Source organism: Mustela lutreola, chromosome 1 (assembly GCF_030435805.1).
Source record: "Mustela lutreola isolate mMusLut2 chromosome 1, mMusLut2.pri, whole genome shotgun sequence".
Classification (NCBI taxonomy): Eukaryota; Metazoa; Chordata; class Mammalia; order Carnivora; family Mustelidae; genus Mustela; species Mustela lutreola.
Window position 1 is genome coordinate 154586640 of NC_081290.1, and position 26726 is coordinate 154613365.

At 46.1% G+C, this 26726-nt stretch overlaps 1 protein-coding gene across 3 annotated transcripts; it reads left to right on the forward strand.

The window, feature by feature from the left end:
• Positions 1-7941: 7941 nt before the first annotated feature.
• On the forward strand, positions 7942-24453 carry NEIL2 (nei like DNA glycosylase 2). Of its 3 annotated transcripts, none has more exons than XM_059177417.1 (5): positions 7942-8133; positions 9493-9632; positions 15034-15389; positions 21016-21212; positions 23380-24453. In XM_059177417.1, exons 2-5 carry the CDS (start codon positions 9495-9497, stop codon positions 23691-23693), a joined length of 1005 nt encoding a protein of 334 aa, XP_059033400.1. In that variant the 5' UTR covers positions 7942-8133; positions 9493-9494; the 3' UTR covers positions 23694-24453. The 3 variants fall into 3 exon arrangements, with proteins under 3 accessions (XP_059033400.1, XP_059033409.1, XP_059033419.1); XM_059177426.1 differs by lacking the exon at positions 7942-8133 and adding an exon at positions 8140-8671; XM_059177436.1 differs by lacking the exon at positions 7942-8133 and adding an exon at positions 8140-8364.
• Positions 24454-26726: the final 2273 nt, after the last annotated feature.

Sequence of the window (26726 nt, forward strand, 5' to 3'; positions counted from 1 at the left end):
TTATCCATTTGTCTTCACCTGCTTAGGCGACAGAATGGCTTAATCACTTCATTGTAAAAGTGGGCTAGGAGTGGGGGTAGTGGGCCTGAGGCCACTCTCTGACTCAGTACCTGTGGGATGGAACCCACACAAGCAAACCCGTCCCCGTTCAGAGCTATTCGTGGTGGCCGCCTGCTGCTCTCACCTGGCTTTTGCCAAACCCATGGGCAACTGTGGCCTTGGCTTTTCAGAGCACCCCCGTTATTTCTGAGCAGGTAAGGGGAAAAAAACTTAGGACAATCAAATTTTATGCAAAATTAGAAAAGCTTTTAAATTTGCTAAGGAACAGTTAACCTACTAAATAAACATAGGTATAATCCAGAAGAACGTGTAGTGGATGACTGACAACTACGAGTAATAAGAGATTCAAAAACATAAACCCTAGCAGGATTTATGCTGGTTTTGGGAAGCACACGTTTTCTGATGACTAAGTCTTGGCTGAAGACATTGCCACTTCCCTTTAGGAATGGCTTTTCTTTTTTTTTTTTTTAAGGTTTTATTTATTTATTTGACAGAGACACAGCAAGAGAGGGAACACAAGCAGAGGGAGTGGGAAAGGGAGAAGCAGGCTTCTGGCCAAGCAGGGAACCCGATGCAGGGCTCAGTCCAGGCCCTGGGATCATGACCTACACCAAAGGCAGATGCTTAATGACTGAGCCACCCAGAGGCCCCTAGGAATGGCTTTCAGAACAACCTCATTCTTTATAGAGACATAACTTGCTCTTCAGCTCAGATGGTATCAGCAAGCTAGATTCAGCTTTCCTGCTCTCCAGACTTGGTTGCTTCCCCAGATCGCGTCCATCCTCAGAAGAGGTCAAGTTGCTATCAATCAGGATATTCTAAAGGATGCAATTCCCCGAGGGGCAGGAAGTGGCTGGTGTGGGAGGATTGGAGGTGGAGAGGCTCTCTCAACGACAGCATCATTACAGTGATGTGGTGAGTGAAGCAGACAAGGCATGTGTCCAGGTTAATCAGTCCTTCACATTCTCACCTCTTGCTAGGGCGAAACCTTTGGAAGTGCAATTTAAAGTAATAGTCGGAGAGCATTTTTGAATTTTTGTAGCATGTTTAGCTGTGATTATACCTGGCTTGGGATGGTAAGAGTGAAAATATGTTTGTATTCACTGGACATGCACCTCATGGAACTGGGTACGGGTTATTTGGAGGAACCTCTCACCCCTTGAGCTCCTAGAATTTGACACACCTGAATACTGAGTGCATAAGAAATAGCCATTTGGAAAGCTGCTTTTGGAGTGGAGGGTTTTTTGTTGTTGTTGTTGTTGTTTGCTTTTTAATCATTTTCTGACATTGGAGACTACTCTTCAGATCGTGTCCTTGCCCTGCTTGAAGCTAGAACCAAATGCCATCTCCCGTAACAACCCAAATAGGTGTGTCATCCCATAACCAAGGACCAGCCTCAGAGCTTCAAAGTTTAGCCTGGGAGGTGGAACCTGGATTCCCAAGGTCTCTGCTCCCTGACGCTTCTTTCATTTCAGCCACTGAGGCCTCTGTCCTGAAGCCTCCTGGGGCATGCTGCTATTCTAAACCACACTGGGTCCAGGACGATTTTACTCTCCCCTTTAGGGGCTGTGGCATGTCACTCGCAAACAGACTGTTCAGTAACTGTGAGAACTAAACAATCCAAGTGCAGGGAACATGAAAACAGACCTCATTTTTCCAAGTCCGGTTCGATTTTGGTCTGAAGCCTGGGAGGGCATGAGTTCAGTTTTGCAGAGGTGATCTACAGTGGTGCTGGCAGTTACCAGGAACAGAGGAGTTCAGATAAAGCCTGCAAGGCGCCCAGCGCTCGGGCCCAGCCTCTAGAAGTGGTTGCAGGCTCTTTGTGGGGAGGTCTTCAGATGGACACAAAAAGGGAACTTCTCCTGCTGAGTGAAGGGTGATAAATGAGACCCCCTTGCCTACACTTCATACACACACACAGGCACGCACGCACGCACACTCACACACATACACACACTCCATCCCCTCCTCTTCCTGCTCTCTGGTGATTGCCTTCTGTCCTACAACTGCGGTGGCCCCCTTTCACCTGAGAAACGAGGATGGGCCCACCTCCACCTATCCTTTTATAAGGATTTTATAAGGTTTAGAAGAGGTTTTTAAATAGGGGCACCTGCTGTTCTAATCATGGAGCAGTGGCAGGTTTCTAACCAGTGAAACTCTGATTGCGAGGAGTTACTCAGAAGCAGCACAATACTGGTAAATAGACCATACTGCAGACCCTTTACAAGGGCTGCAGTCTCTCGTGCGGCCTCTTCTTTTTTTTTTTTTTAAGATTTTATTTATTCATTTGACAGATCACAAGTAGGCAGAGAGGCAGGCAGAGAGAGAGGAAGGGAAGCAGACTCTCTGCTGAGCAGAGAGCCCGATGCGGGACTCGATCCCAGGACCCTGAGATCATGACCTGAGCCGAAGGCAGCGGCTTAACCCACTGAGCCACCCAGGCGCCCCGAGATGTAAATTTAGACTTCTCATTTCCTCCCTTGTTCTTTTCCTTTGGAACTCAAGAAAATAAAAAATTGGCAATATCTGTTATTTCTAGGGTTCTTGATTATCTGAGACGTTTGAGCTGGGATGGGGGATGGGTATGGTAAGAAAAGACTGAAGTAACAGAATCCTCAATAGGCCCAAGACCCGACCTCTGCGGAACAAAACAATAGGTAATGTGCTTTTCATCCTAAAGACAATGCTCTATTATTCAAAGAATCCCCCAGCACTGCTCTAGTCATATGGGTGGGAAACACTTCCAGGAGGTCAATAACACCCACCACCCCCCACTCCCGCCTTGACATCCTTGACAGCTGTTTCCTGGGGCAGCTTGCCTTGCAGATATCCTTAATATGGCTTCCAGCCTTATCACAGCCAAAATCCCCTTCACCCCATCCCACACCTGTCATAATTCTCATGATTTGAAACTGTTTTATTTACATGATTATTTAGGCTTTTCCTCATTTTTCACAGATCAAAGACAGAACCACATGTAAGTGACACCTCCATTTTCAAAAGAAGGAAGACATAACTGCTAATCCCTGCTAACAAGCGCCAGATAGCTGATACACTGAGCTGGTTGACCTCCCATCCATGGCAAGGACATCCAGTTTGGTTAGCTTTATGATCCCGGTGTGGCAATTAGATGGATGGTTACCTTGGGCCGTTTTGACTATTTAAAAACAGCTTATGGGTTCTTACTGGGTGAATCACAGGGCCCCAGGGGTTCTAGAAGGGGACCACTGTTGTATACTCCTGCAATGAATTCCATACCCATCTCTATCCATGCTTCTTCCTCAAACACTGAAGGAGGAAGTCTACCAGAAAGAGCCAAAGATGGAACCTGCGATTTCAGAATTATAGTTCGGTTTGGCTGTCATCTAGCTGCAATAGTTGGGGGCAGTTCACCAAAAGGCTCTTCCCCTTAGCATCTTTATCTGTGAAATGCTTTGGACCTAGGAGATCTTTAAGGTCCCTTTGAGTTCTACGCAGTCATGATTGCTCCAATAACCTGAAATCATCCTTGCCATGCTGCCTTTCCTTTTTGTCATGTTGTGAGAATGGTCAGGAAAAGACATAAAGACATTATTCCCCAGACACACACTGAACTTGGTTTAGCATCCAGGATTGGGCCAATGGCTCTGAAATTATAAGAAAGGGGCTCAAATCTCAATCTTTTTTTTTTAAGATTTTATGTATGTATTTATTTATGTATTTATTTATTTATTTAGGAGAGAAAGCACAAGCAGGGGAAGGGGCAGAGGAAGAGGGAGAAGCTGAGTCCCCGCTAAGCAGGGAGCCCAAAGTGGGGCTCAACCCCAGAATCCCAGGATCCCGGGATCATGACCTGAACTGAAGGCAGATACCCAACTGGGTCACCCAGACACCCCACCTCTCTCTCAATCTTACGTGCTCTTGTTGATACAGATGAAACCTCAGCGTCCCAATATCTGAAAAGTTTCCTCTGGAGACTCCAGGCTGAGGTTCTTCAAATGGAAAACTGTACCTTTTTCTTGTGACCTAAGTAATGACTTAAAAATGTTTCAGTAGCTATACGTACAATAAGTATCATGTCACAAAGTAGCCATCCTGGAGACTACTTTTTCCAAAGTTGCAGCCATTTTATAAATACATGTTCGAATTCCCTTTAGATTCCCTTTAGACAATTTGCTCATCTCAATCTAAGAGAACCAGGCTATGGCTTCTTAGCCACATTTAGTTTGGGGCCCCAAGTAGAATTAAATCGCTTGACCGATTTTTGTCATCAGTCCTTTCTAAATGTCCCTCATAAGGTTAGGAATTTGTCATCGGTGACAAGCTACTAAGGAATGTTTTGCAGACTCTGAAAGGGTCTGATGCCAGCAAAGGAGGCAGGGGAAGTGGGAAACATTTTTCGGGTCTTCTGCGGCAGCCACACTGCAGAGGAAAGCATGCTGTGTGTTAGTTCTGGTGCATTTTCTTAAATCCAATGATGCAGGTGTCTTCCCTCACTACACAGCTGCACTGAAGAGGTTTGAGAGGGACCACAGGTCATGGAACTGAACACACTTCTGAGGCTTCCTGCAGGGTCCTGCATAGAGAGCATTCTAAGTAAGTCATTTCTGCAATTTGGGGCAGTGGGTTTTGTTTTGTTTTGTTTTGTTTTCTTAAGATTTTGGGGGTCCAGACCTCTCTGAAAATATAATAAAAACCAGACCCACTTTCTCAGAAAGGTACCCATACCCTGAGATTTTGCACACTATTTACTATTTTAAGGGTTTTATAAACTCTGGAAACTTCTCCATACACCCCAGGTTAAGAACTCCTGCTCTCAAGGCTCTGCTTTAGTCTAGTGCTGCAAGACTCTGTTGGCCAAACTGACCGGGTCAATTCCATCCAGGGTATCCTGGCCCTTGGTAGGACCTTTCTATTAAAGCTGTGAAGTCAAGCAGTCAAACAATCTCAGGGCAGTTGTCAAGGGCCCTGGTGCTGCTTGGCGCCCAGGAGGCCCTGCAGCCTAAAATCTAGCTATTCTCATGAGGACACCCTCACTAGGAATTCCTGGGAGCTTCTGGGTCTGAGTCTGTGGGAATACGATGCGGCTACAAGACACAGGCTGCTAAGGATTTGGGGAAGTTAGTATTGCCAAGGTTTCCAGTAGATGGCCTGGGAGAGTCAAACTGAAAGAAAACTGGACCCCGCTAGAAGAAAGGATACCTGCATTGGGAGACCAGGTCTGACTCATTTACAGATCATGAGGGGTCTCGGGGATCATCTGGTCCAAGCCCTCCAGTCCCATTGTTGAGGGAATTTGCCCAAAGCCATGGAGCTGGTGTGAGGAAGAGCCACTCTTAAGCACCTACCCGTCTAGGGAGGCTCCTAAGAGGCTCCTGAGACCGGCACTGAGGTCCCATCCGTGCAGTTACTGCACTCACCATGTGGGGGCACCAGTGTTCTCCTCACCTGTGGTCACCAGACTATAAAAGCCTGATTTTCAAGCAGAGGTCAGCCCAGAAATCATGCTAAAAAAATGTATCTACTGCTTATTAAGCACCAGTGCAGGTCAGACTCTGCTAGTAGATTTATATATCCACATAACACATGTATATCCCTCACAGTCATGTTTCCAGCACAAAGAAGATACGACCCCTGGATTTTAAGTAACTCACTGAAGGTCACAAAACTCATATGCCTCTAGACACAGGTAAAACCTCCTCTCTGTGGTTCAGAATCCCCAAACTCTTTCTTTGGTAGTCTTATTCCTCACCAGATTCTACTGCTTTTCTCCTATTCCTTTTTCACCGACTTTGAGGTGGCTGTATATTCGATTTTCATGTTCACTGTAACTTTAATTATGTTGGAGAAATCAGAGGCACAAAGGAAGACAGAGAAGTTGGTTGCATGGCCCTTAGAAAGCTAGGTGCTGAGACCCAGGCTCCTGTGGGCTTTGGGGTTGCCCCAAATCCAGGAGGCGAATAATAATAACTAAAACATACTGAACTCTAGGCCAGGCCCAGTGCTAAGAGATTTATGTGAATCATCTCAGTAAGTCCCACATTGGCCCAGTAAGTTATGCATTTCACTCCATTTTACAGATGAAGAAACTGAGGCACAGAAAAGTAAATTACTTGCCCAAGCTCCATCCACTGAGTGGTGAGATTTGGACTCAGTCTGATACAGAAACAGTATTCTTCACTTCACTGCTATTCTATAGATATACTCTTTTAGGAGTTTGTCCTTCTCCAACCTTATTGTCTTAGAATGATGTTTACATACACTTCCAGAGCACTTTACAGTTTATGAGTGTTTTGCATCTAATATCTCCTTTAATCATTCATTCAAAGAATACTTATCACTGAGTGTCTGCCAATTGCCTACCAACTGTCAAGTCCTTGCTGCTCCAAGTGCAGTCCTTGGACCGAGCAGCAACAGCAGCAGCCCCTGGGAGCTTGCTGGAAAGGCAAAATGTTGCACCCTGCTAAAAAGCTGAGTCAGAATCTTCGTCTAAATAAGATTCCCAGGTGATTCACTGGCATATTAAAGTTTGAGAAACCCTCCTTTTTGATATTTCCATGATAAATCCATATATATATCTCACAACATGAATAGATACAGAGATACTGTGACTTGCTTGTCTTCCCATGGCTGATAATGTGGCAGTTCAACATAAAGAGCTTACAGCTGTGCTTTGCACATAGTATGTACTCAACAAATAGCTATTAGTATAAATGACGGAGTCAAGCTGTGAACCATTTGATTTCTTAACGCTAGAGTCCTCTGACCTCTGCAGAGCCTTCTGAGGCATCAGGCATTCATTCCAAGAGGCAAGGCAATGATTGTGGCTCTGGCTTCCTTCCCAGCTCAGCCAGGGTCTGATGTGGATTTAGGGCTCCAGAATGTGGATTTAGGGCTCCAGAAGCTACTGTTTGTGTACACCTGATCCTAGAGCAGGGGCATCCCAGTGGGGATGTTGTTCTCCAGAAGAGGCCAGATATAGAAAGAGGGAGACCAGAAGGTTCTCAGGGGATCCTTCCTGGAAATTCAGCACCTGTAAACCTCATGCCCTCTGTCTCCAGGATTCCGCTGTGTTGAGGAACTTCAGTACCCCAAACCTTCCTAGACTTCCTGTCTTCACTTCCTGCCCCTATTCCCTTCAGGCCACCTGTACTGCTCCCTCTCAATCAGCCATTCACAACCTGAGAAAGAAATGGGCCTATCTCCCGTGCTGAGCAAGTCCTCCTCCTCAGGACTCTCTCCCGTCCATGGTGACTGCCATCCTGGACAGTTTCCAAAAAACGTGCTCCGGCACTTCCCCAAACATCCCTGTTGTCTTCTTGGAAACTGCTGGCCCCCCATCCTCTTTGGAGAACTAACAATGGAACACAATTATTTCTGAATAGTCTACCATTTTATCTTTATTACTCTCTGAAACAAAAATTTAAATGCTCCTTTTGATAAAGCAAAAGTTGCTTATGACAAAATCAATAATACTCAAATAATATAAAGTGAAAGATCCCACTCTTTAAAATTTTCATGAGAATTTCTTGACGACCTCTTTCATTTGCCAAATGACCTGAGCTTGGAAACCGTTCAAAATCAACTCAAAGAAAAGTTCTCATTAGACACTTCACTTTTCTCTATAACTTCATGTCTCCGTAAGACAATAAACGTTCGTTCCAAATGCGATTTGCCTCGTCTCTGCCGCGAGCCGGATCTCTGACCCTCCGCCCTTCTCCCACTCTCCCTGGTCCTCAAGTGCGGCCCCGGCCCCGCCTCCAGAGACCCCCTCTCTCAGGGGAGGAGCCTCGCGCCCTCCCCCGTCCGAGCGGGGCCCCTCCCCTCCCCGCCCTAGGGGCGGAGTCCCGCTCTATCCCACGCCCCGGGGGAACAGCGAGCACTACCCCGGCGAAGGAGGAGCCTTGCGTCACCCCGCCTCTCCCCACTTCGAGACCTTTCCCGGCTCCCTACTCCCGGGACCGTTCCGCATCCATCTGCAGGCGGGGGGTGCGCGGACGCGGGCCGGCCGAGTCCTCTACGCCCTGCGCCGGAGGCGGCGTGCGGGCCTCGCCGCGGTGCTGGGGCGGGCGGAGGGGCGCGGGCCAGGAGCCGGTGAGTGCAGCCGTCCGCCCCCCGCCGCGGCCGGCGCGGGCGGGGAGAGGGGGAGCAGGCCGGGGGAGGCGGCGTAGGCTCCCTGCGCAGCGGTGCGCGGAGCCGCTACGGTCGGGAGTGCCCGCCTCTCCCGCGGGCTGCGCGCAGTGGTCGCTACCGGCGAGCCATCGCAGTGACCGGCAGTTAGAAGAAGCGTGCCTTATGGGACTGCACCCCTGGACCAGTTTTTTGGTTGGTTTATTCACCACTGTGCCGCCCTGCATTTATCCCTGGGAGCCTCCCCCAATGTCCTTAAGCCTGTCTCCGAGACCCCCCATCTTCTCCCCTCACCCCGAGAAAGAGTTGGGAAAAGCAGCCGTTTTAGTCTCCCAGGGGGAGTGAGTGATTAACCTCAGAGAAGAGGACGCCCTGACGCCCTCTTCTCCGCCACTGTCTACTAACTAACCAGCCTCACTGCCGTTAGCGTCCTGAAGTCCTTTACGCATCTACTCCCTTAAGGCTAGGGCGGAGACAACTTGCTGCCCGCCTTTACATCTCCGTGAGTATACCTTAAATGTGCCCTCTGTGAAAGAGATTTCAAGGATTAGGTGCATTTCAGATGAAAGCCTTTCCAGAAACTTCGTTTTGTTGGAGAGGACCCGGGCACTGAGAGCTGGCTGAGGTTAAAGTAGGCTGCAGTCAGGAGGTCTCCTTGCAACCCAGCACTTTTGTCAGTATGGACTCTCCAGTGTCTTAAAGATCTGACGGGGGGGGGGGGGGAGGGGGGGGTCTAAAGCACCACCAGGTGTAAAGTACACATTATTGGATGTGCTGCTAATTCAGCTGTGAGAAGGTGTGGATATAGTAAGAGGCATCCTCGTTTTAGAGATAATTAATTGTGTTTTAGAATTGCTGAACTGCATAGCTACCCCCTGCAACGTACCACGCAGTCCTTCAGGTTTTCATCATAACTTACAGTCTTGTGCAGGGGGCGGGGGTGGGGAACAGGTGGTTAAGCAGTGTACCCTGGGTGAGAGGGGCGGGAAGGGACTCTGAGCTTCCAGAAGCCAGGGTACACACCACTCAGACTCAAACATGTCAATGCTTTATACATAAACTCTGAGTGAACTTCGATGATTGGGGGCAGAGATAGATGGGGTCACAGATAACCATATGTCAGGGTTAAAACAACCCCAGCTGTATTCAGTTCCCAGGGGCAATTATCTGCAGTTAGGTTTGACGTAGCCTTTCCATGCTCTGAACTAACATGACCCCATGTCTGCACTTGTCATAGTCTTGAACTCCGCCTCCTCATCACACAGTGCCCCTATTAGTGGTCCTGGGAAGTCAGTGGCTTCTTTTCTCCATTTCTGCCTGTAGGGATGCCAGAGGGACCCTCTGTGAGGAAGTTCCACCGCTTGGTCTCCCCCTTTGTGGGGCAGCAGGTGGTCAAGACAGGGGGCAGCAGTCAGAAGCTGACCCCTGCCAGCTTGCAGTCTCTGTGGCTCCAAGATACACAGGTGAGTTCCTATGGGCTTGTTTGACACCTCAGGTAAATGGGTGGACTCCATCACCACATCCTGTGATTCCCTTAGAATTTATTTCAAGACTTTGGTGCCATCACTGCCTCGAGCCCAGGGCAACCACGCGAGGACTCCCATAGCGCTCATCCCCTTTAGGTCTGATGTTTAGGTCTGATGTTAGCCAGGAGTGGGCATTGCAATGGCATGTGGAACTAGATAAAGTATTCGGTGCAGGCATGAGCTGTAGATTCTGATTCAGAGAGTCTGGAGTGATTCTGGTCACCGAATGTGCTTCTGTGGTTGGGAACTAGCAGGGATGGAAGGAAAGAGCATAGCCTTATGATCTGGATTCTGGTGGCCTCATCCATGCCCTTAGTATCAGGCAGAATTGCCTCCAGGGGCTCCCAGGGCTTCTGTGGCCTGGTTTGTGCCTCTTTAGGCCTGCTTCTTCCCCTGTGCCAAATCTCTCTTCCAGTCCTGTCGAACTCTCTGGGGTTCCTCCGCCAATCCTTATTGCCCATGGTTTTGATGTGCTGCTCCCCTGCTTGGGCAGATCTCCCCCCCCCCCCAACTCTGCTCCCTTTCTCATCCTTTCATGTGACCATGGTAATTCCTCGGCTTCAGGATTCAGCCTCTCCATCACATCCTCTGAGAAGCCTGGCCTGCCTGCTCTGAGGGTGGAGAGAGACTTCTCTGGGCTTGCTGGGGACCCTGTACGTACTTCCTCTTAATAGATCCTTATTGCTGAGTTTGTCCTGCTGGTTGAGTGGACGAGACCAAGCAACAGGGTAGATGCATGCCCTCATCAGTATTGTATGCCTAGCACTTCGCTGAGTGGCAGCTCTTAGGAAGCATACATATGGTAATTGTCTATAGAAAAAATAAATTAGCCTGCTGTTCAGCTGTGAGCTCCTCAGCAAGTTGCTTAATCTCTTAGCTGTAGTTTCTGCAGTTGTAAGATGAGGATAAATACTTAGCAGTTACAATTGTATTAAACAGACTTTATGTCTGACACAAGTGCTCAATAAATACTGGTTCTCTTTTTCCCCCGCCTTGTCCTTCGCACACACCTTGTGGGTTATAAAACCATTCTAGATCTGAAAGAGGTCTTCTAGACCTTCACTTACCTTTTCTACCTTTGGAGATGGGGCCTCAGAGGGAGAACACTCCATCCAAGTTGATGTCGCTTGTGGGGGCCCAGGTCACCTGACCTCCAGGTATGCGCTCCTACGCTCTTACCGGGAGAGTTTTTGACCAGACTGCTGCAAGCTTGGCAGGGGCAGGATTAGATCCTTTGATCTCTGGAACCCTAGCACTTAGCTGGTGCCTGTTACAGAGCTGGCTCGCAGAGATTATTTAAGGAATGGCTGAATGGACAGACAATGTGTGGACGGGGAGCCTTGAGATGGAACTGGGAGCTGGTCTTCTAGTAAACCAAGGCAGAGATTGGTGTTGTAGGAGCCCAAGAAGCCTGAGGGACACAGCCTTGAGGAACTGCCTGGCATGTAGGAGGCTAAATTCTCATCACTGTGCTCCCTTCTTTGCACCTCTGCCTCCTAAGGATCGGAGAGTTGAATTTGGAAAGTAAGACCTGTATCTCCAACAGGGGAAACTATTAGGTAACAGTGAATGGGAAGGAGGGGAGCATATGATTAAGGCTCATTTGAGGGCCTCAGCAGAGAAGAGGTGCTGATAGCCTGGAATAAAAGACTTCATAGGGGTCCTGGGTGGCTCAGTTGGTTAGGTGTCTGCCTTCAGCTCAAGTCATGATCCCAGGGTCCCGGGATCAAGTACCACATCCGGCTCCCCGCTTTGCTTCCCCCTCTTTCTCTGCCCCTCCCCTCTGCTCCTGCTCTCTCTCTCAAATAAAAAAAAAATAAAATAAAATAACATAAAATCTTTAGAATAAAAAAGAAGGCTTCATGAAGGAGGTGAGATTTGCGTTGGACCTTGAAGGATGGAAGATTTAGATCGACCAAAAGGAAAACAAAGGGCACTTCAGGTTTGAGAAGCAGTTATAGACAGGCACACTGGGCTAATGAAGGAGGGAAGAGATTGGCTCCACTCTGTGCCACCTGTTTTTTTTCTGGCAAGTTCCTTCCCTGTCTTTACAGGTTGGTTCTCCAGTTTCTGTATTAGGATTGTGTTTGCTTACTCATAACAAATTCAGAAGAACAGATTATTTGTGTCTGGAGTGTGTGGGTTTTTTTTTTTTTTTCCTCCCTTGACATAATGTCAAGTTCAGAGGAGGAAGTCCAGGATGGTATGGGAGCAACGTGTGATCACTGGGCACCAAGCTGCTTCCGCTCTCCCCTCCCTGGGGGTGACCCTCATTTTCATGGTGATAACATGGCAGCTGAGATTCCAGCCATTACATTCTAGGCAGGAAGAAAGAGGAAGGAAAGGAGATAGGGCAAAAGGGACCTAGAAGCCTGTTCATATATTTTAAAGAGCTTTTCTGGAAACCACATTTGAGCACTCCTGCATATGTTTCACTGGCTGCCCCATCTCTAAGAGAGTCTGGGAGACAGATTTTTTAGCTGAGGACATTGAAGCACCCTAAATCAGTAGCTGAGGTTATTGAGGTCCCTGTTAATTGGTTAGTAGGGAAGAGGGGAGAGAGATATTGGGAAATAGTTAGTAGTCTCCCTGCACCTGGTTCATTATCTTCTCCTGAGAAAGAGTGCATGGGGGATAAGTATTGAGTCCTTCCTTACATGGCTGTTACTGTTTCTATTCCATCCTAGTTTGGGTGGAATACTGAGACTACATGCTGAGACTTTTAACCAGTCCTCCAACTTTTAAAAAATATGTAACAGCTTTACTGAGGTATAATTTACATAACATACCATTCACCCACTTAAAGTGTGCAGTTCGGTGGCTTTTAGTGTCTTCACACAGAGTTGTACAACCATCACCACAATCGATTGTAGAACATTTTCATCTCCCCAGAAAGAAACCTTGTGCCCATTATCAGCCCCTCCTCATTTCACCCTTGCCTTCTGCCTCTAGTTGTAAGCAACCACTAGTCTATTTCCTGTTTCTATAGATTTGCTGTTTGTTTGGTGGGTTTTTTTTGACATTTTACATATATGGAATTATACAACGTGTGTTCTTTTGTGAGTGGCTTCTTTTTTTTTTTTTTAATTAATTTATTTGTCAGAAAGAGAGAGAGACAGAACACACAAGCAGACAGAGAGGCAGGCAGAGGCAGAGAGAGAAGTAGCCTCCCCACCGAGCAGAGAGCCTGATGCTGTACTCGATCCCAGGATCCTGGGATCATGACCTGAGTTGAAGGCAGTGGCTCAGCCCACTGAGCCACCCAGGCATCCCGTGAGTGGCTTCTTTTACCGAGCATAATGTTTTTAAGGTTCATGTAGCACGTGTCAGAATTTCCTTCTCTTCAAATACTGAGTTTCCAGAGGGAACGAGTGGAGCCTTCCTCATTTGTATGCCCCTCTGAACCTAGCACACTGCCTGGCACATTGTAAAAGCTCAGTTAAGGGTCAGCTAATTGAAATAACAGTGTCCCAGGAATTTAAAAGAGGGACAGTAGAAATTGCCATAGTTGGAGAGGACACAAAGATGTCCTGACCTAGGCATTTTTGACCCGGTAAATATTTTGATCCTGAGGGGCATTTGGCATATATTTTCATCAGCATTATACCAACATTGCTGAATTTGCATCAAGAAAATATTTTCTGGAGTGAATTCTATCATGCCCACTTAATTCTTTTTTTTTTTTTTTTTTTAAGATTTTGTTTATTTGACAGAGATCGTAAGTAGGCAGAGAGAGAGGGCAAAGCAGGCTCCCCGCTGAGCAGGCTCCCTGCTGAGCAGAGCGCCTGATGCTGGTCTCCATCCTAGGACCCTGGGATCATGACCTGAGCAGGAAAGGCAGAGGCTTTAACCCACTGAACCACCCAGGTGCCCCATGCCCACTTAATTCTTGCTCAGTTTTTTATGTAGTTCAGTTAGCCATTTCTAATATGTGGCAGCAAACTGCTGTGCTCACATTTGCTGATAAGTTATTCTGGAATTATTTAGAAATGCCTTATTTTAGGGCATTATTTAGTAATGCCTTCTTTTAGGGAGAGGATTTCAAAGACTACTATAGTTAAAATTTTTATACTAATTGACAAATTGGAGATCATATCAGAACTGTGGTCTCTAAGTATGTACTTTGGAGGCCAAAAAAGTAACACAGGCATTTCCATTGTTGATGCCAGGTGTTTTGGTTCTAAAAGGCTGCTGGAATTTCAGAACATGCAGAACAGGCTCATCCTGGAATCTGGACTTGCACATTACATAGTAGGGCTAGCTATGGAAATAGAATACAAAGCACACAGAACATTCTTTTATATACATTTCCTGTTCTCATCCACTTTTCTTGAAATCGTTTTCATTGGGGATGAAGTTAATTCTTTTCCTTTGTACATTTTATATACATTGTTTGTGTCGATACTCAATTTCTATTGATTGTCACTTTCTTTTTTATTGTGAGTTCTCTTGTGGCCATTTCTTTTACCAGATCCAGTTTCATCGAGTGAGAGGTACCAAATTCTACAATGTGTAAAATACGTTGTGTATTTACAGCATCTGAAATGTAGTGTACTTTAGCTGCCATCCATTAGTGTATGGGGTGTGCGTGTGGGTGTGTGTGCTGCTTATTTCTAACAAAGAGGAAGTATTATGAATTAAATACATGGTGACAGTTTGTATTTCTTCCTCAGCTAATTCGTGAACACATTGGGAGCATTTCCCCTCCCTTATTCTAGGGTGGTCCTGCTCTCTAGCATGGATCTATGTTACTGCTAATCCAATTCTTCTTGCTTTCAGTCACTTTGAAAGCCGTGTGCTAACTGGAACAAAGGGCCAAAGGCAGGTCCAAAATACTAAGCTTGGGAAAGCTTCCTTGAAGAGGCAAGAAGGGATAAGTTTGCATTATAAACATTGGCATATACCTCTTTAGTCTTTCCTTTTCTGGGTCTGTAAGGCTTAGGCCGTTCAGGCTCTTATAGCACAACAGCACAGACTGAATGGCTTAAAACCAACAGAAATTTATTTCTCCCAGTTCCAGAGGCTGGAAGTCTAAGATCAGACAGCCTGGAAGTTTTGGTGTCTGTGAGAGCCTGCTTCCCAGTTCATAGACAGCCAGCTTCTTGCCTTCTTCACATCACATGGTGCAAGGGGCAAGGGAGCTCCCTGGGGCCTGTTTTATAAGGACACTAATCCCATTTGCAAGGACTTCACCCTACTGACCTAATTACCTCCCGGAGGCCCACCTCCAGATGGCATCACTGTTGTGGGTTAAGTTTCAACATATACATTTGCACAGGAGGGGCAAAAACAAGTCCATAGCAAAGACTGAGATCGTGTTCGTTTTTTTTTTTTCTAGGTCCATGGAAAGAAATTATTCCTTAGATTTGAGCCAGATGAAGAACTTGGTTCCCTTGACAACATCTCACTGCCAGAGTCGCTAGAAAAAGGAGAGAGAAAGGAAGAGGCCCAGGACCAAGAGCAGGCTTCGGGGCCCAGCAGCCAGAAAACCTCTCAGCCGCCCTCTCAGTCCCTGGAGCATGTTGCTCCGAGTGGAGACAGTGGTTTGGAGGGTTTGCGGGGAGATGCCGCTGTGGGAGCTGCGGAGAGGTGGCTGCAGGTCAGCTTTGGTATGTTTGGCAGCATTTGGGTGAACGAATTCTCCAGAGCGAAGAAAGCAAACAAGAGGGGCGACTGGAGGGACCCCATTCCAAGGTAATGGTGTGGTTGGGCAGGCTGTGGCTGTGGCTCTGCGGGTCTGTGCTGTTTGACACGGCCCCCCGTGTGCAGGCTTGGGGCTGGGCTCTGTGGGCTCACTCAGGTGGGTGTCCCACCGGCTCGCCGGCAGCCCGAGTCCTAGCAGAGAGTACCCGTGCTAGAAAGGAGACTGTGCCTGCATCCAGAGAGGGCTGGAAACATTCTGGGGCAGATTAGAAAAAGGGAAGAACTTTCCCAACAAGCATGACTCTTGAGAGTAGGATGGCGCTGAAGGACGTTTTATGGCTTGACGAGTGCACTCAGAATTCAGGGACAGAATTGTCTTGGTTTTCATCTGCCAGTGGTGGAAAGAATATTTTGGTGTGTAAAACTCAGTCCCTGTTCAGGATTATTACCTCCGTGTAGATTTCCCAGAGGAGTCATTGCTGGTCACTAAGAACGAACATCCTCACGGCCTTGCGTAAGTGCTCCTTTAGCCAAATTCTTAACTAGCTTCCTGTTTGTATACTTTTTATCAGTTTGTAGAGGCTTTTGTATTTTGCATGTTAATCTTTGTGATATGTGATGCAGGTGTTTCACGTCTGCCTGTGTCCTTTGACAGTGTTTGTGCTTTTTGCCATTCAAGATTTAAAACCTTTTTAGTTTTTAGCGAGTTAAGTGTCTGACTCTCGGTTTCAGCTTAGGTCACGATCTCATGGATCATGGGAAGGAGCCCCGCGTTGCATCAGGCTTCACGTTCAGCAGGGAGCCCCCTTGAGATTCTTGTCCTCTGCCCTCCCCCCACTCATACCATCCTGCTCTTTAATCTAAAACTTTTACAAATTTTTATTTATTTTTAAAGATGTTTATTGAAGTATAGTTGACATCAATGCTATTATATCAGTTTCAGGTATAGAAAATAATCATTCAACAATTCTAGACATTACTTAGTGCCTACAATAAATGTGGTCATCATCTGTCACCAAACAATATTATTACCGACTATATTATTACATAATAATATATTATTATTTGTTATATATTATTTATTATTGTATATTCTTATAGAATAATATTATTATTAACTATATTCCCTATGCTGTACTTTTCATCCCTGTGACTTCCTTATTTTATAACTGGAAGTCTAGACTTCTTTTTTTTTTTTTTTTAAGATTTTTAAAATTTATTTGACAGCGATCATAAGTAGGCAGAGAGGCAGGCAGAGAGAGAGAGGGAAGCAGGCACCCCGCTGAGCAGAGAGCCCAATGCGGGACTCGATCCCAGGCCCCCTATATCACGACCTGAACTGAAGGCAGAGGTGTAACCCACTGAGCCACTGAGGCTCCCTGGAAGTCTAGATCTCTTAATCCTCTGTACCTATTTACCCATCCCCCCACTCCTTGGGATTTTAAATTTTTATTTAGTCAGTGATCAGTATTTTTTTTTTTTTAAGATTTTATTTATTTATTTATTTGACAGAGATCACAAGTAGGCAGAGAGGCAGGCACAGAGAGAGGAGGAAGCAGGCTCCCCATTGCGCGGCTCCATCCCAGGACCCTTGGGATCAGGACCTGAGCCGAAGGCAGAGGCTTTAACCCATTGAGCCACCCAGGCATTGCCTGTGTGATCAGTATTTTTCACAATAGCTCTTGGGTTTTTCCTTCTTGCTAAAGAAGGCCCCTTCTACCTAAAAGCCATACTATTCTTCCATCTTCTAAAGTTTCATAGTAATATGTTTTTAATGTTCAGAACTGTAGCATTTATTTACAGTATGATTTAGGGCTAGTAAGATGCTTTGCACTGTAAAGATAACTGAGACTGGATTAAGTGTGGAGATTTTTTTGGCTCACATAATTGAAAGTTTCAAGCGAGGGTGGGTTTTGATGTTGACTCAGTTCCCTGCCTTGGGCTTCATGTTCTTGTGACTCTCCTGGGCCTTTTCCCGTATGTTGGTTTTGTCCTTAGACCAGTAGCAAGAGGCTCTTTTGCAGTTCCAGGCCTTCCGTCTGCAATGAAGAGAGAAGAGGCGAAGAGATAAGTCATTTTCTAGAAGTTCAGATGAGCAAGCAGAGCTTTCTCAGAAAATCCCAGCCAACCTCTTATGGCCTGAAGCTGGTTCACTGGCTGATTGCTAAATTAGTCACTAGCTAGGGCAGTTGAAATGCTCTTCACGAATAAGCCTCAACCCTAACTAAATTTTCTGAATTTATTGTCACAGAGTTAACACATATCATTCTCTTATTTTTAAAATTTCTTCTTGTGAAGTTATGTCTGCCTTTTCCTTCTTTTTGTTTTTTATTTTCATTTGTTGCTTCCTCCTGTTTCTTAATTAGGCTTAAGTTTTATCAGAGTTTTATCAATTTTGTTGGTCTTTCAAATAAATATTATTAGTTTTATATACTCTATACAGGAAGAGTATTTTCTGATTTTCCAGATGTTTGAGTGGGGTCATCATTTTGTTGCCCCTTTTTTATTGGATTGTGATCAGGATATCAGTCTGTAAATTTTCTATTTTGGGCATATTTGCAGTCAAACACGTCATGGGTCTTTGCTTACGTTTTGTGTACGTAAATGAAGACAATATGTTCATAAAAAGCAAAACCTTATATAACTATTAAGAACAGGTTATTGCTTTGGTAATTTAAACACTCTATCCTTGCTTATTTTTTGTTTACTTAATATGCCAAACATGGGAAGAGGAGCATTAAAATCCTCTAGGGTGATTGTGGTTTTATGGTTTCCCCTTGTCTTTCTAGTGTGTTTATGTGTTTGCTGCTCTGTTGTTCAAAGCATCAAGGTTTCTGACTTCTTTGCAGCTTTTTAAAATAATAGCATACCCTTGGAGTGCCTGAGTGGCTCAGTCAGTTAAGCATCCGACTCTTGATTTAGACTCAGGTCGTGATCTCGGGGTTGTGAGTTTGAGTCCTGTGTTAGGCTCCACACTGAGCACGGAGTCTGATTAAGATTCTCTCTTCCGCTCCCTCTGCCCCTGCCTTCCACCTCCCTCACTCTCTCTTAAAAAAAGAAAAGAAAAGAAATAAGATAGTAACAGACCTTCTGTTTGCCTTTGGTCTTGAACTCTGCTTTGCTTGATGGTAATGATGCCACTCTGTGTTTGACTGGCCCACATAGTCTTTTTCCACTTAGTGTGTGCTTTACAGGTGTGCTTTTTCACTTATTTTAGGTATATTTCTTACAAATGGCGAGTTTCTGGCTTTTGTATCTCTTTAAACTCAAACTCCTTGTTTTGAAATGAGGTGACTATGGTATTTGGATTTTCTTCCATTTGCCATTTTATTATACCTAGTTTATTTTTTTCTGTTGGATTTTTCAAGTTTCTTTCTTTTCTCCTTTGCCCCCACCATCTTTTATTCCTTTTGAGTAAGTAGCAAGTACTGCTATTCATCTTCTTTCTGTTGGTAATAATGTTCCCTTTCAATTAGACTCATATTTTTCTTGGTTAATAACGACCAAATGTTTAATAACATTAAACTAATAACATGTCTCCCTTCTTACTGAAATTGGTTTTTTGCTCCTTTCCTTCATCCTTCTGAGAGGAGGCCTTTGAAATAGTTCCACTTCACCACTTCTTTTGTCTTGTCCACCCTGTTTCCTCCGGGAATAAGGGAGGGGTGAGATAGTTCAGAATTTTAATTCCAGATTGTTAACTATATATGTTATTAATTATGTATAATTAAGTTAATTAATATTAAATATACATTAACATTATATCTTTTTTTTTTTAACATTTTATTTATTTGACAGAGATCACATGTAGGCAGAGAGGCAGGCAGAGAGAGGGAGAGAGAGAGAGAGGAGGAAGCAGAAAGCCCGGTATAGGGCTTGATCCCAGAAACCTGAGATCATGACCTGAGCTGAAGGCAGAGGCTTAACCCACTGAGCCACCCAGGCACCCTATCTTCTTTGTTTTTATTTAGTTTTGCAACCCATTATTTTTGTGTGCATAATGCTTATTAACAAATCTATTCAGTAAAGTTAGAATTCCAGTGAAAAGCAGTTTTTCCGTGAAAGCCTCAGGGCTCCATTGTATGTCAGACACCTGGAAGTAGCACTGAATTTGGTGTGAGACCTAGTGACCTTATTTACAGCCTCCAAGGAATCCTCCTGGGTAGTGATTTTTCAATTTTTCACTGTGCTCTCATGACAAGCATACCAGCTTCTGTGCAGATGCTTCTCATCTCAGCAGCAGAGCGATTTGGACACAGTCCAAGTCCACACTGATTATCTTTGTACACCTAGCAACCCTCAAAGGCTGTTCACTCTGCAGTGTTTGCTTTTCTGCAGCCAAATCCCTGAATGCTGGTGGGCCAGGCCAGTGAGCTATTAAGCTTCTTAAGACGTTGTCGCATGTCATCTTCAACCCGCTCTATCTGTCTAGAGTCAGTGCTCTGACCAGACGTGTTCAGCAAAACGCTGACCCCCTCATCCAGAGTTAGGCTTCTCCTCCTCCTCCTCCTTGTTTTCCACGGATCAGCACTGAGGTAATCTGCCATTTTAGGAGCTCCAAGTGCCTCAGCTCCTTAGTGATCACACAGCACCTCTCTCGTTTCCAATGGTCAACAAGGGTATCTTCTGATTTCCAGAATTCCTTCTTAATGCGCTACAGTTCTCAACTCTGCTATCATCCAGTCCTCTGGATCTCTCACAATAAATATTGTGCAACCCGGGCTGCCCCTTCTGTCTTACCCTTTTCCTCTGCCCTTGGCTTGAGGTCCCTGCTGCTCTCATTTCCATTAGGCATTTATTTTTCCTTGAGTAATTACCTCAGGTACTATGGTAGATGTGTCTCTGAGGCCTTTTCCTCTGAAGTTGTCCTGTTAGGGGCACCTGGGTGGCTCAGTTGGTTGAGCGTTCAATTCTTGATTTCAACTCAGGTTGTGATTTCGGGTTGTGGGATCAAACCCCAATTGAACTCTGTGCTCAGCACAAAACCTGCTTGTCCCTGTCGCTCTGCTCCTCCCTACAATGACACACATGGGATATCTCTCTCTCAGATAAAATTAAAAAAAAAATTGTCCTTTTGTTTCCACGCCAGAATACGATCTAGATCAGATACATGGATATTTCCCTTCAGATAATGGAGTCTGGCTGATTATCTGCCCTTACATAGTAACCCATTGTGTCTTTATCAAAGATCAGAAAGTTTTTTCGTGACCTTAGAATTCAGGAAGTTCAGGGGCATACGGGTGGGTATGTTATTCTTGTTAAATCTTGCTGGGACTGGGAGTGGTACCTCTCTAGTGTTCCATTTCTGTCCTTTGCAACAAACTCTGCTTTTGTGCAGGTACACACCTCCTGAGCCTTTAGACTTCCATAGGTCATGTTGTCTTTAGTGAACATGTATGGCCCTGATCAGAAAGAGGGAGCGATATATATATATACATATATATATATATATATATGTATATATATATATATATATATGTATATATATATATTTATGTTTTAATTACTGCATTTAGCCCTGAGAACCATCCCTTTTCTCTCTTGGCGTCTTAGCTTCCCTGGGTGAATCTTGACTGTGGAGTGGGAGCACTATGAACGTGTGACTTAACTCTTGAGTGGGAGCTGTATGTATGTGTGCCCTGAGCCGCACGCACTTAGGACCTTTTCTTTCTTCCAGGTTGGTCCTGTACTTTGGTGGTGGCGGCTTCCTGGCATTCTATAATTGTCAGATGTCTTGGAGCTCTTCCCCAGTGGTCAGACCTGCCTCTGACATCTTGTCGGAAAAGTTTGATCGAAGACAAGCCTTGGAAGCTTTGAGCCAGGAGCAGCCTGTCTGCTATACCCTGTTGGACCAAAGATACTTCTCAGGCTTAGGTATGAGTGACGGGAAAGGGATGAGACCCGCCACCTGTGTGTTTGAGGCAATCACTTAATCTCTTTAGTTTCACTTCTTCATTTTTTAAACTAAGGGAGTGAGGGATACCTGGGTGGCTCTGTCCGCTAAGCATCTGCTGTAGGCTCAGGGCGTGATCTCAGGGTCCTGGGATTGAGCCTCACATCAAGCTCCCCCATCAGCGGGGAGTCTGCTTCTCCCTCTACCTCTGTCCCTCCGCACCACTCATGCTGTCTCTCTTTCTCCCCCTCTCTGTCTCAAATAAATAAGTAAAATCTTAAAAAAAAAAAAGTAAATAAACTGAGGGAGTTCGATGAGGCAGTTTCTAACTTCTCTCCAGGCTTCAGAATTCACATCCTAATTACATTATCACCTGGAGTCCGCCCATGGCCACTTCACAGAATAACTTCCTAAAGGGCAGGAGTCCTGTTTTCTTTCTCCTTGAATCCTCCACTGCCTGGTGTAGCGCCTGGCACAGCGGAGGTACTCAGTTACTCAGTCAGTATCTGCTGGGCACCAGAAGCTCTGCAGTTTACTGAGGGAGAGCAGTGCGTTTGTAAATGGGGACTCTCGGGCAGATTGGGCTGCCTGCTGGCAAAGCACAGATGCCTCAGGCCTCCGTCAGGATCTTAAAAGACATGGGTAAAGCAGCAGGTTCCCTCCCTCTGTTCAGGTGTCATGCACAATGAAACTGTGAGCATTTTCCAGGGGGAGGGAAAAGGAGCTGAGTGATCTGAAAACCAGAACAGCTAACTCGCAGAACTACAAGAACTGATTGCTCTTACTACCTCAGCAGAGGCCTTAGTGCCCTGTGACTGGCTGCTGAGGCAGTCGAGGGAACTGATGACAAAATCACCTCATATCCAAGGCCTGATGGTGCCTACTGCTGGCACAGCTCCCCTCAGGAGCGGGGAGGAGGCCCGGGGGCTCCCCAGACAGCGGCCTTGCATTTTCACATTAAGATTGTGGGAGCCCTTGTGCCCTGAGGGACAAAGAGACCTCCAGAAGGAGCCTTTGGGTTATTTATAGCAGGACCTCAGGCTCTACTGACTAGTCATTGTTACCAACAATATTAGTAACAGCTGACATTTTTCGTGTGCCTCTTAACGTGCTAGTTGTGGGGCTTCAGCCTTCCTGCTATTCTGTAGGATAATGACTCGTTAGTTTTCCCTTTCCTCACACAAAGAAGCCAAAGCAAAAGACACATTGCTGGTATGTGGTACGGCTGAGATAGGAATCCAGGTAGTTTGCCAGGAAATTGTAGAGAAAAGTTGTGTATGACTAGGGGTGTGATTAGGAAGCCCCAGCAAAGAGCAGTGATTTCATTCATCCATTCATCCCACACAAGCTGAATGCTTCCCTTCTACCGAGTTCAAAGTCTCACCTTCAGGAGGTTATTAATGGCCCAGCAAGCATGGGCTCAGTTCACTGCAATTTCAGATAGATTGTGACAAATGCCTGGTAGAAGTTAAAGTGCACTGTTGGGACATTTTGAAGAGAGTTATTGATTCTAGAAGGAGGGGTTAAGACTAGCTTCACCAAGAATGAGGCAGTAGTAGAAAAATATTGAAATAATACTTCCTAAATGATTTATATCTCAGGCATTACCCTTGACATTTTAAATAATAGCGGCTAATATTTATTGAGTACTCTCTACATACCAGCCACAGTGCTGAATGTGTATGTGTGTGTGTGTGAGAATTCTCATTTACTGCTCACAAAAGCCAGGTAAGCAATTGCTATTTTACAGGTGAGGAATGTGGAGCTTATAGAAGCTAAGGAACCTGCCAGGGTCACGTAGCTAGGATCTGGTTGAGTGGGGTTCAGATGCTGGCAGTCAGCTTCCATAGGCTGTTTGGATAACCCCCCTCCTGTAACATGGGCCACACACAAGTTTTATTTCCTTTCGTCTCTACAACAGCCTTAAAGGTAAGTATGAGCAAATCCATTTGGCAGACAGGGAGGTGGATTCAGAGTAGGTGACTTGCCCGAGAGCCCACAGGCCATGACAGGATCGGCCTCAGTCATCTGTAGGAGCCCTCCCGCCACCATCATGCCAGCTTCCATTTGTTTTGTCAGTGTTGTGGATGAGGCTCATGACTGAGGTGTTCTTTCTCCTTCCCTTGTCCTCTTCCTGCCTCCCCGCAGGGAACATCATTAAGAATGAAGCCTTGTACAGAGCGGGGATCCATCCCCTTTCTCTCGGCTCGCTCCTCAGCCATCAGCACCTCGAGGCCCTCGTGGATCATGTGGTGGAGTTCAGTGTGGACTGGCTTCAGGGCAAGTTCGAGGGCAGACAGCAGCACCCACAGATCTACCAGAAAGAACAGTGCCCTGGGGGACACCGGGTCATGAGAGAGGCGTTTGGGCCTCCGGGCGGCTTCCAGAGGCTCACATGGTGGTGCCCGCAGTGCCAGCCCAGGTTGTCTCCTGATGAGCAAGGGCAGGTCCAGCTCTCCTAGGGGACTCCCACCCGTCTTCACAGAACCTGGCCCTTGGGGGGCTGTGATTCCTGAATGTCCGGAGGGTGGGTGTTGTCGGTGCTTGGGCTTGGCTACAGGAATAGAGGGTGGGGGGATGGGTGTCAGGACTGTTGCAAGCCGTCTCACTGGACTTGGGTTGAAGGCTGTTCCTACAGGGTTAGATGTTTTTTTGCTTCTCTCATTTCTGTTAATTCTTCCATCTAATTCTGCCATTGTGGAAGATGAGGAAAAGTCATGAGGCCGGTACAGGGAAACACTTCCCAGTGGGGCATTGAAATGAAAGCGCCTGCAAAACAGCTCTGCCTCCACATTGCTTTGTATGTGCTTGGTTTTGTGTTTGAAACCTTGGTTGGTTGTAAGGCTCTCCATTTGAGAAATGGGACAACAGAAGTCTTTTTCTTTGTTCCCCTAGGGGGATCCAGGGGTGAGGATGAGTCGCACAGGAGAGGAGGCTGAGGCTGACTCAGCTTCTTGCGTGGATCCTTACCCATGGGATGGAGAGTGGGGATGGAGAGAAGGGTCAGAAGAGGAGAGGGACCAGGGAATTGGCCACCTTCCTGCTGTGCCCAGTGGGATTTAGAAAAAAGCTACTTCTCTCTACAGTAAGGTGATACTTTTGTGACTATTGGTGTGTTGAACAGTGCAGGAATCAAAGGTGGTAGAGACACACTGTCAGGCTGTTAGCGATAGCCAGAAGAAAGTAGGACAGTGACATGAAAATAAATCTTTTGTTATTTTCTGTTGTCATCTTTATTTGGCGATCAATGCTCTCACACTGTGAATAATTGAGCTCCCAGTGAAGGTGGCTGTGTAGGGCTCGCTGAGTTGGCCTGATGGGTCCACTTAAAAGGAACAGGGTAGGGGGGCGCCTGGGTGGCTCAGTGGGTTAAGCCTCTGCCTTCGGCTCGGGTCATGATCCCAGGGTCCTGGGATCGAATCCTGTATCAGGCTCTCTGCTCAGCGGGGAGCCTGCTTCCCTCTCTCTCTCTCTGCCTGCCTCTCTTCCTACTTGTGATCTCTGTCTGTCAAATAAACAAATAAAAAATCTTTAAAAAAAAAAAAAAAGGAACAGGGTTGGGGGGGCGGTGAAAACACACCTGCTCTTCTGCCCATAGGTGCCCTGCCAACTTGAAATCTGGCAGAGCACAGGATTTCCTCCTGTTGGACCAGCCTCTGGCCTGCAGCAGATAGTGAATTGCATGAGCAAAATTGAAAACAGTGGCTAATGTTTCCATCTTCCTTTACTCTCATCTCTCTTACATCATCAAGATTTGTTACTGGGGAAAGCCACTTTATAGCAGACCTATAACCTGTAGAATAGTTCATCTGTACTTAATACTTCCCAGTGGAAAGCCTTTAGCCTAATTCTTGCCATATCATCTATAGAAATCCCCATGGTGATAAGTACTCTGTCACTGTGTATAGATGAGGAAACTGACCTCCAGACTAGAGGCTGAGGAACTTGCTTAAGATCATACGGTTAACAAGGCTCAAGGGTGTGCACTTACCACCCACCACTTCGTGGTCCCCTCTGTATCAGGCCTCCGTAGCTGTGCCCCAGCACCGCCCCAAGCGCTGGCTGCCATCACTGGGGGGATGTTACTGAAAGCAGCCAAGCTTCCTTTGTTCCATCTTCTCTGCAGATAGGCCCCTGGGAAGAAGCAGCAACTGTGGTGTCTCATAGGTGAAGGGTTCTGTTATCAAATAATGCTCTACCCCCTCTCAGAGCTTGGTGGGGCTCATCAAAGCCTCCAAGAAATTCTGCAGTAGAACAAAGTAAAACACTCTGTGTTTCTAAACCTTATTTTACCATGAAACCCATTTTACCTTTACTCATCTTTGTAACAGGGTGTAGAAAAGGCTGTAATCCATTAAGATCCAACCTTCCTACACGCATCCTTTGAATCTGCTTTCAAATGTCCATCTGCGAGGTCTGTTTCTTCTTGGGGTCATTGTCTGCAACCAGTTTCAGCAACCCCCTGCAGTCATGACAGTTCTTACATCAAATCTAAATCCTTCCTGCTTTGTTAAGTATCTTACTCACTGTACCTCATTTATCTCTTTTACTTGGCAGACATGCCAGTTCTTTGGGCCTTAGGTTACGTATGCCTAAGGAAACAGCATGGTCTGGGAGATCTAAACGACGGAAATTGCTGCTCTCGCAGTCCCGGAGGCTGGAAGTGTCCCATCAAGGTGCTGAAGCTTTGCCTATGCTGAGCTTTCACTTAAGGCCTTGTAGCTGCCTTCTGTGCCCAGGCCCTTTTCTCTATGTGTAGGCACTCCTGGGGCTTCTGCCTCTCCCTGCGAGGACACCAGTCCTATAGATGGGCTAGGATCTCATTTCACCTTAATTACTTCTTCAAAGGTCCTATCCAAATATCCTACATGGTAGGCTAAGACTTCAAAGTCAGAATTGGCTGGGGGGTGTGTGGTGAGGGTAGTGGACACAATTCAGTCCATAACAGGATTCAAAGGCGTTTTGGAGAGAATCTTCAAGTTTTCAGAGGCCATCTCTCTGCACTTTTGTTCTTTCAAATTAGTTGGTAAAACCCTACTTCCAGACTAGATGGTCTGAAAATCCTGTTTGAGTAATAGATTGCTGTTTGTATCTACAAGAATATATTTACTCGTGTGTGTGTGTATGGATGTATGTCGTGTGAAGATATATGTGGGGAGGCACCTGGGTGTATGTACACATATACACATGTGTGTGTATCCTTAATTCTAATTGACCTTTCTAACCCATACGGGTAACAGAAGTGTGAAATGTTAGGCATAAGCTGGGGCAAAGATGGTGTCCTGCCGTTTGCTCTAAGTCAATATCTGATCAGTACAGTGGGACCAGAGTACAGGAGGGGAATGAGATGGGGAAGGTCTGGAGACATGAGGGGAGGACTGGGTGCCAAGACCCATGCGTGTGTCTACACCCATTGTGATTGGTAGAGAAAGAAAGAGAAGTGCTATTGCTGTTGTTGCTACAAGTGCTAGAACTGGAAATTGCAGTGGAAATGG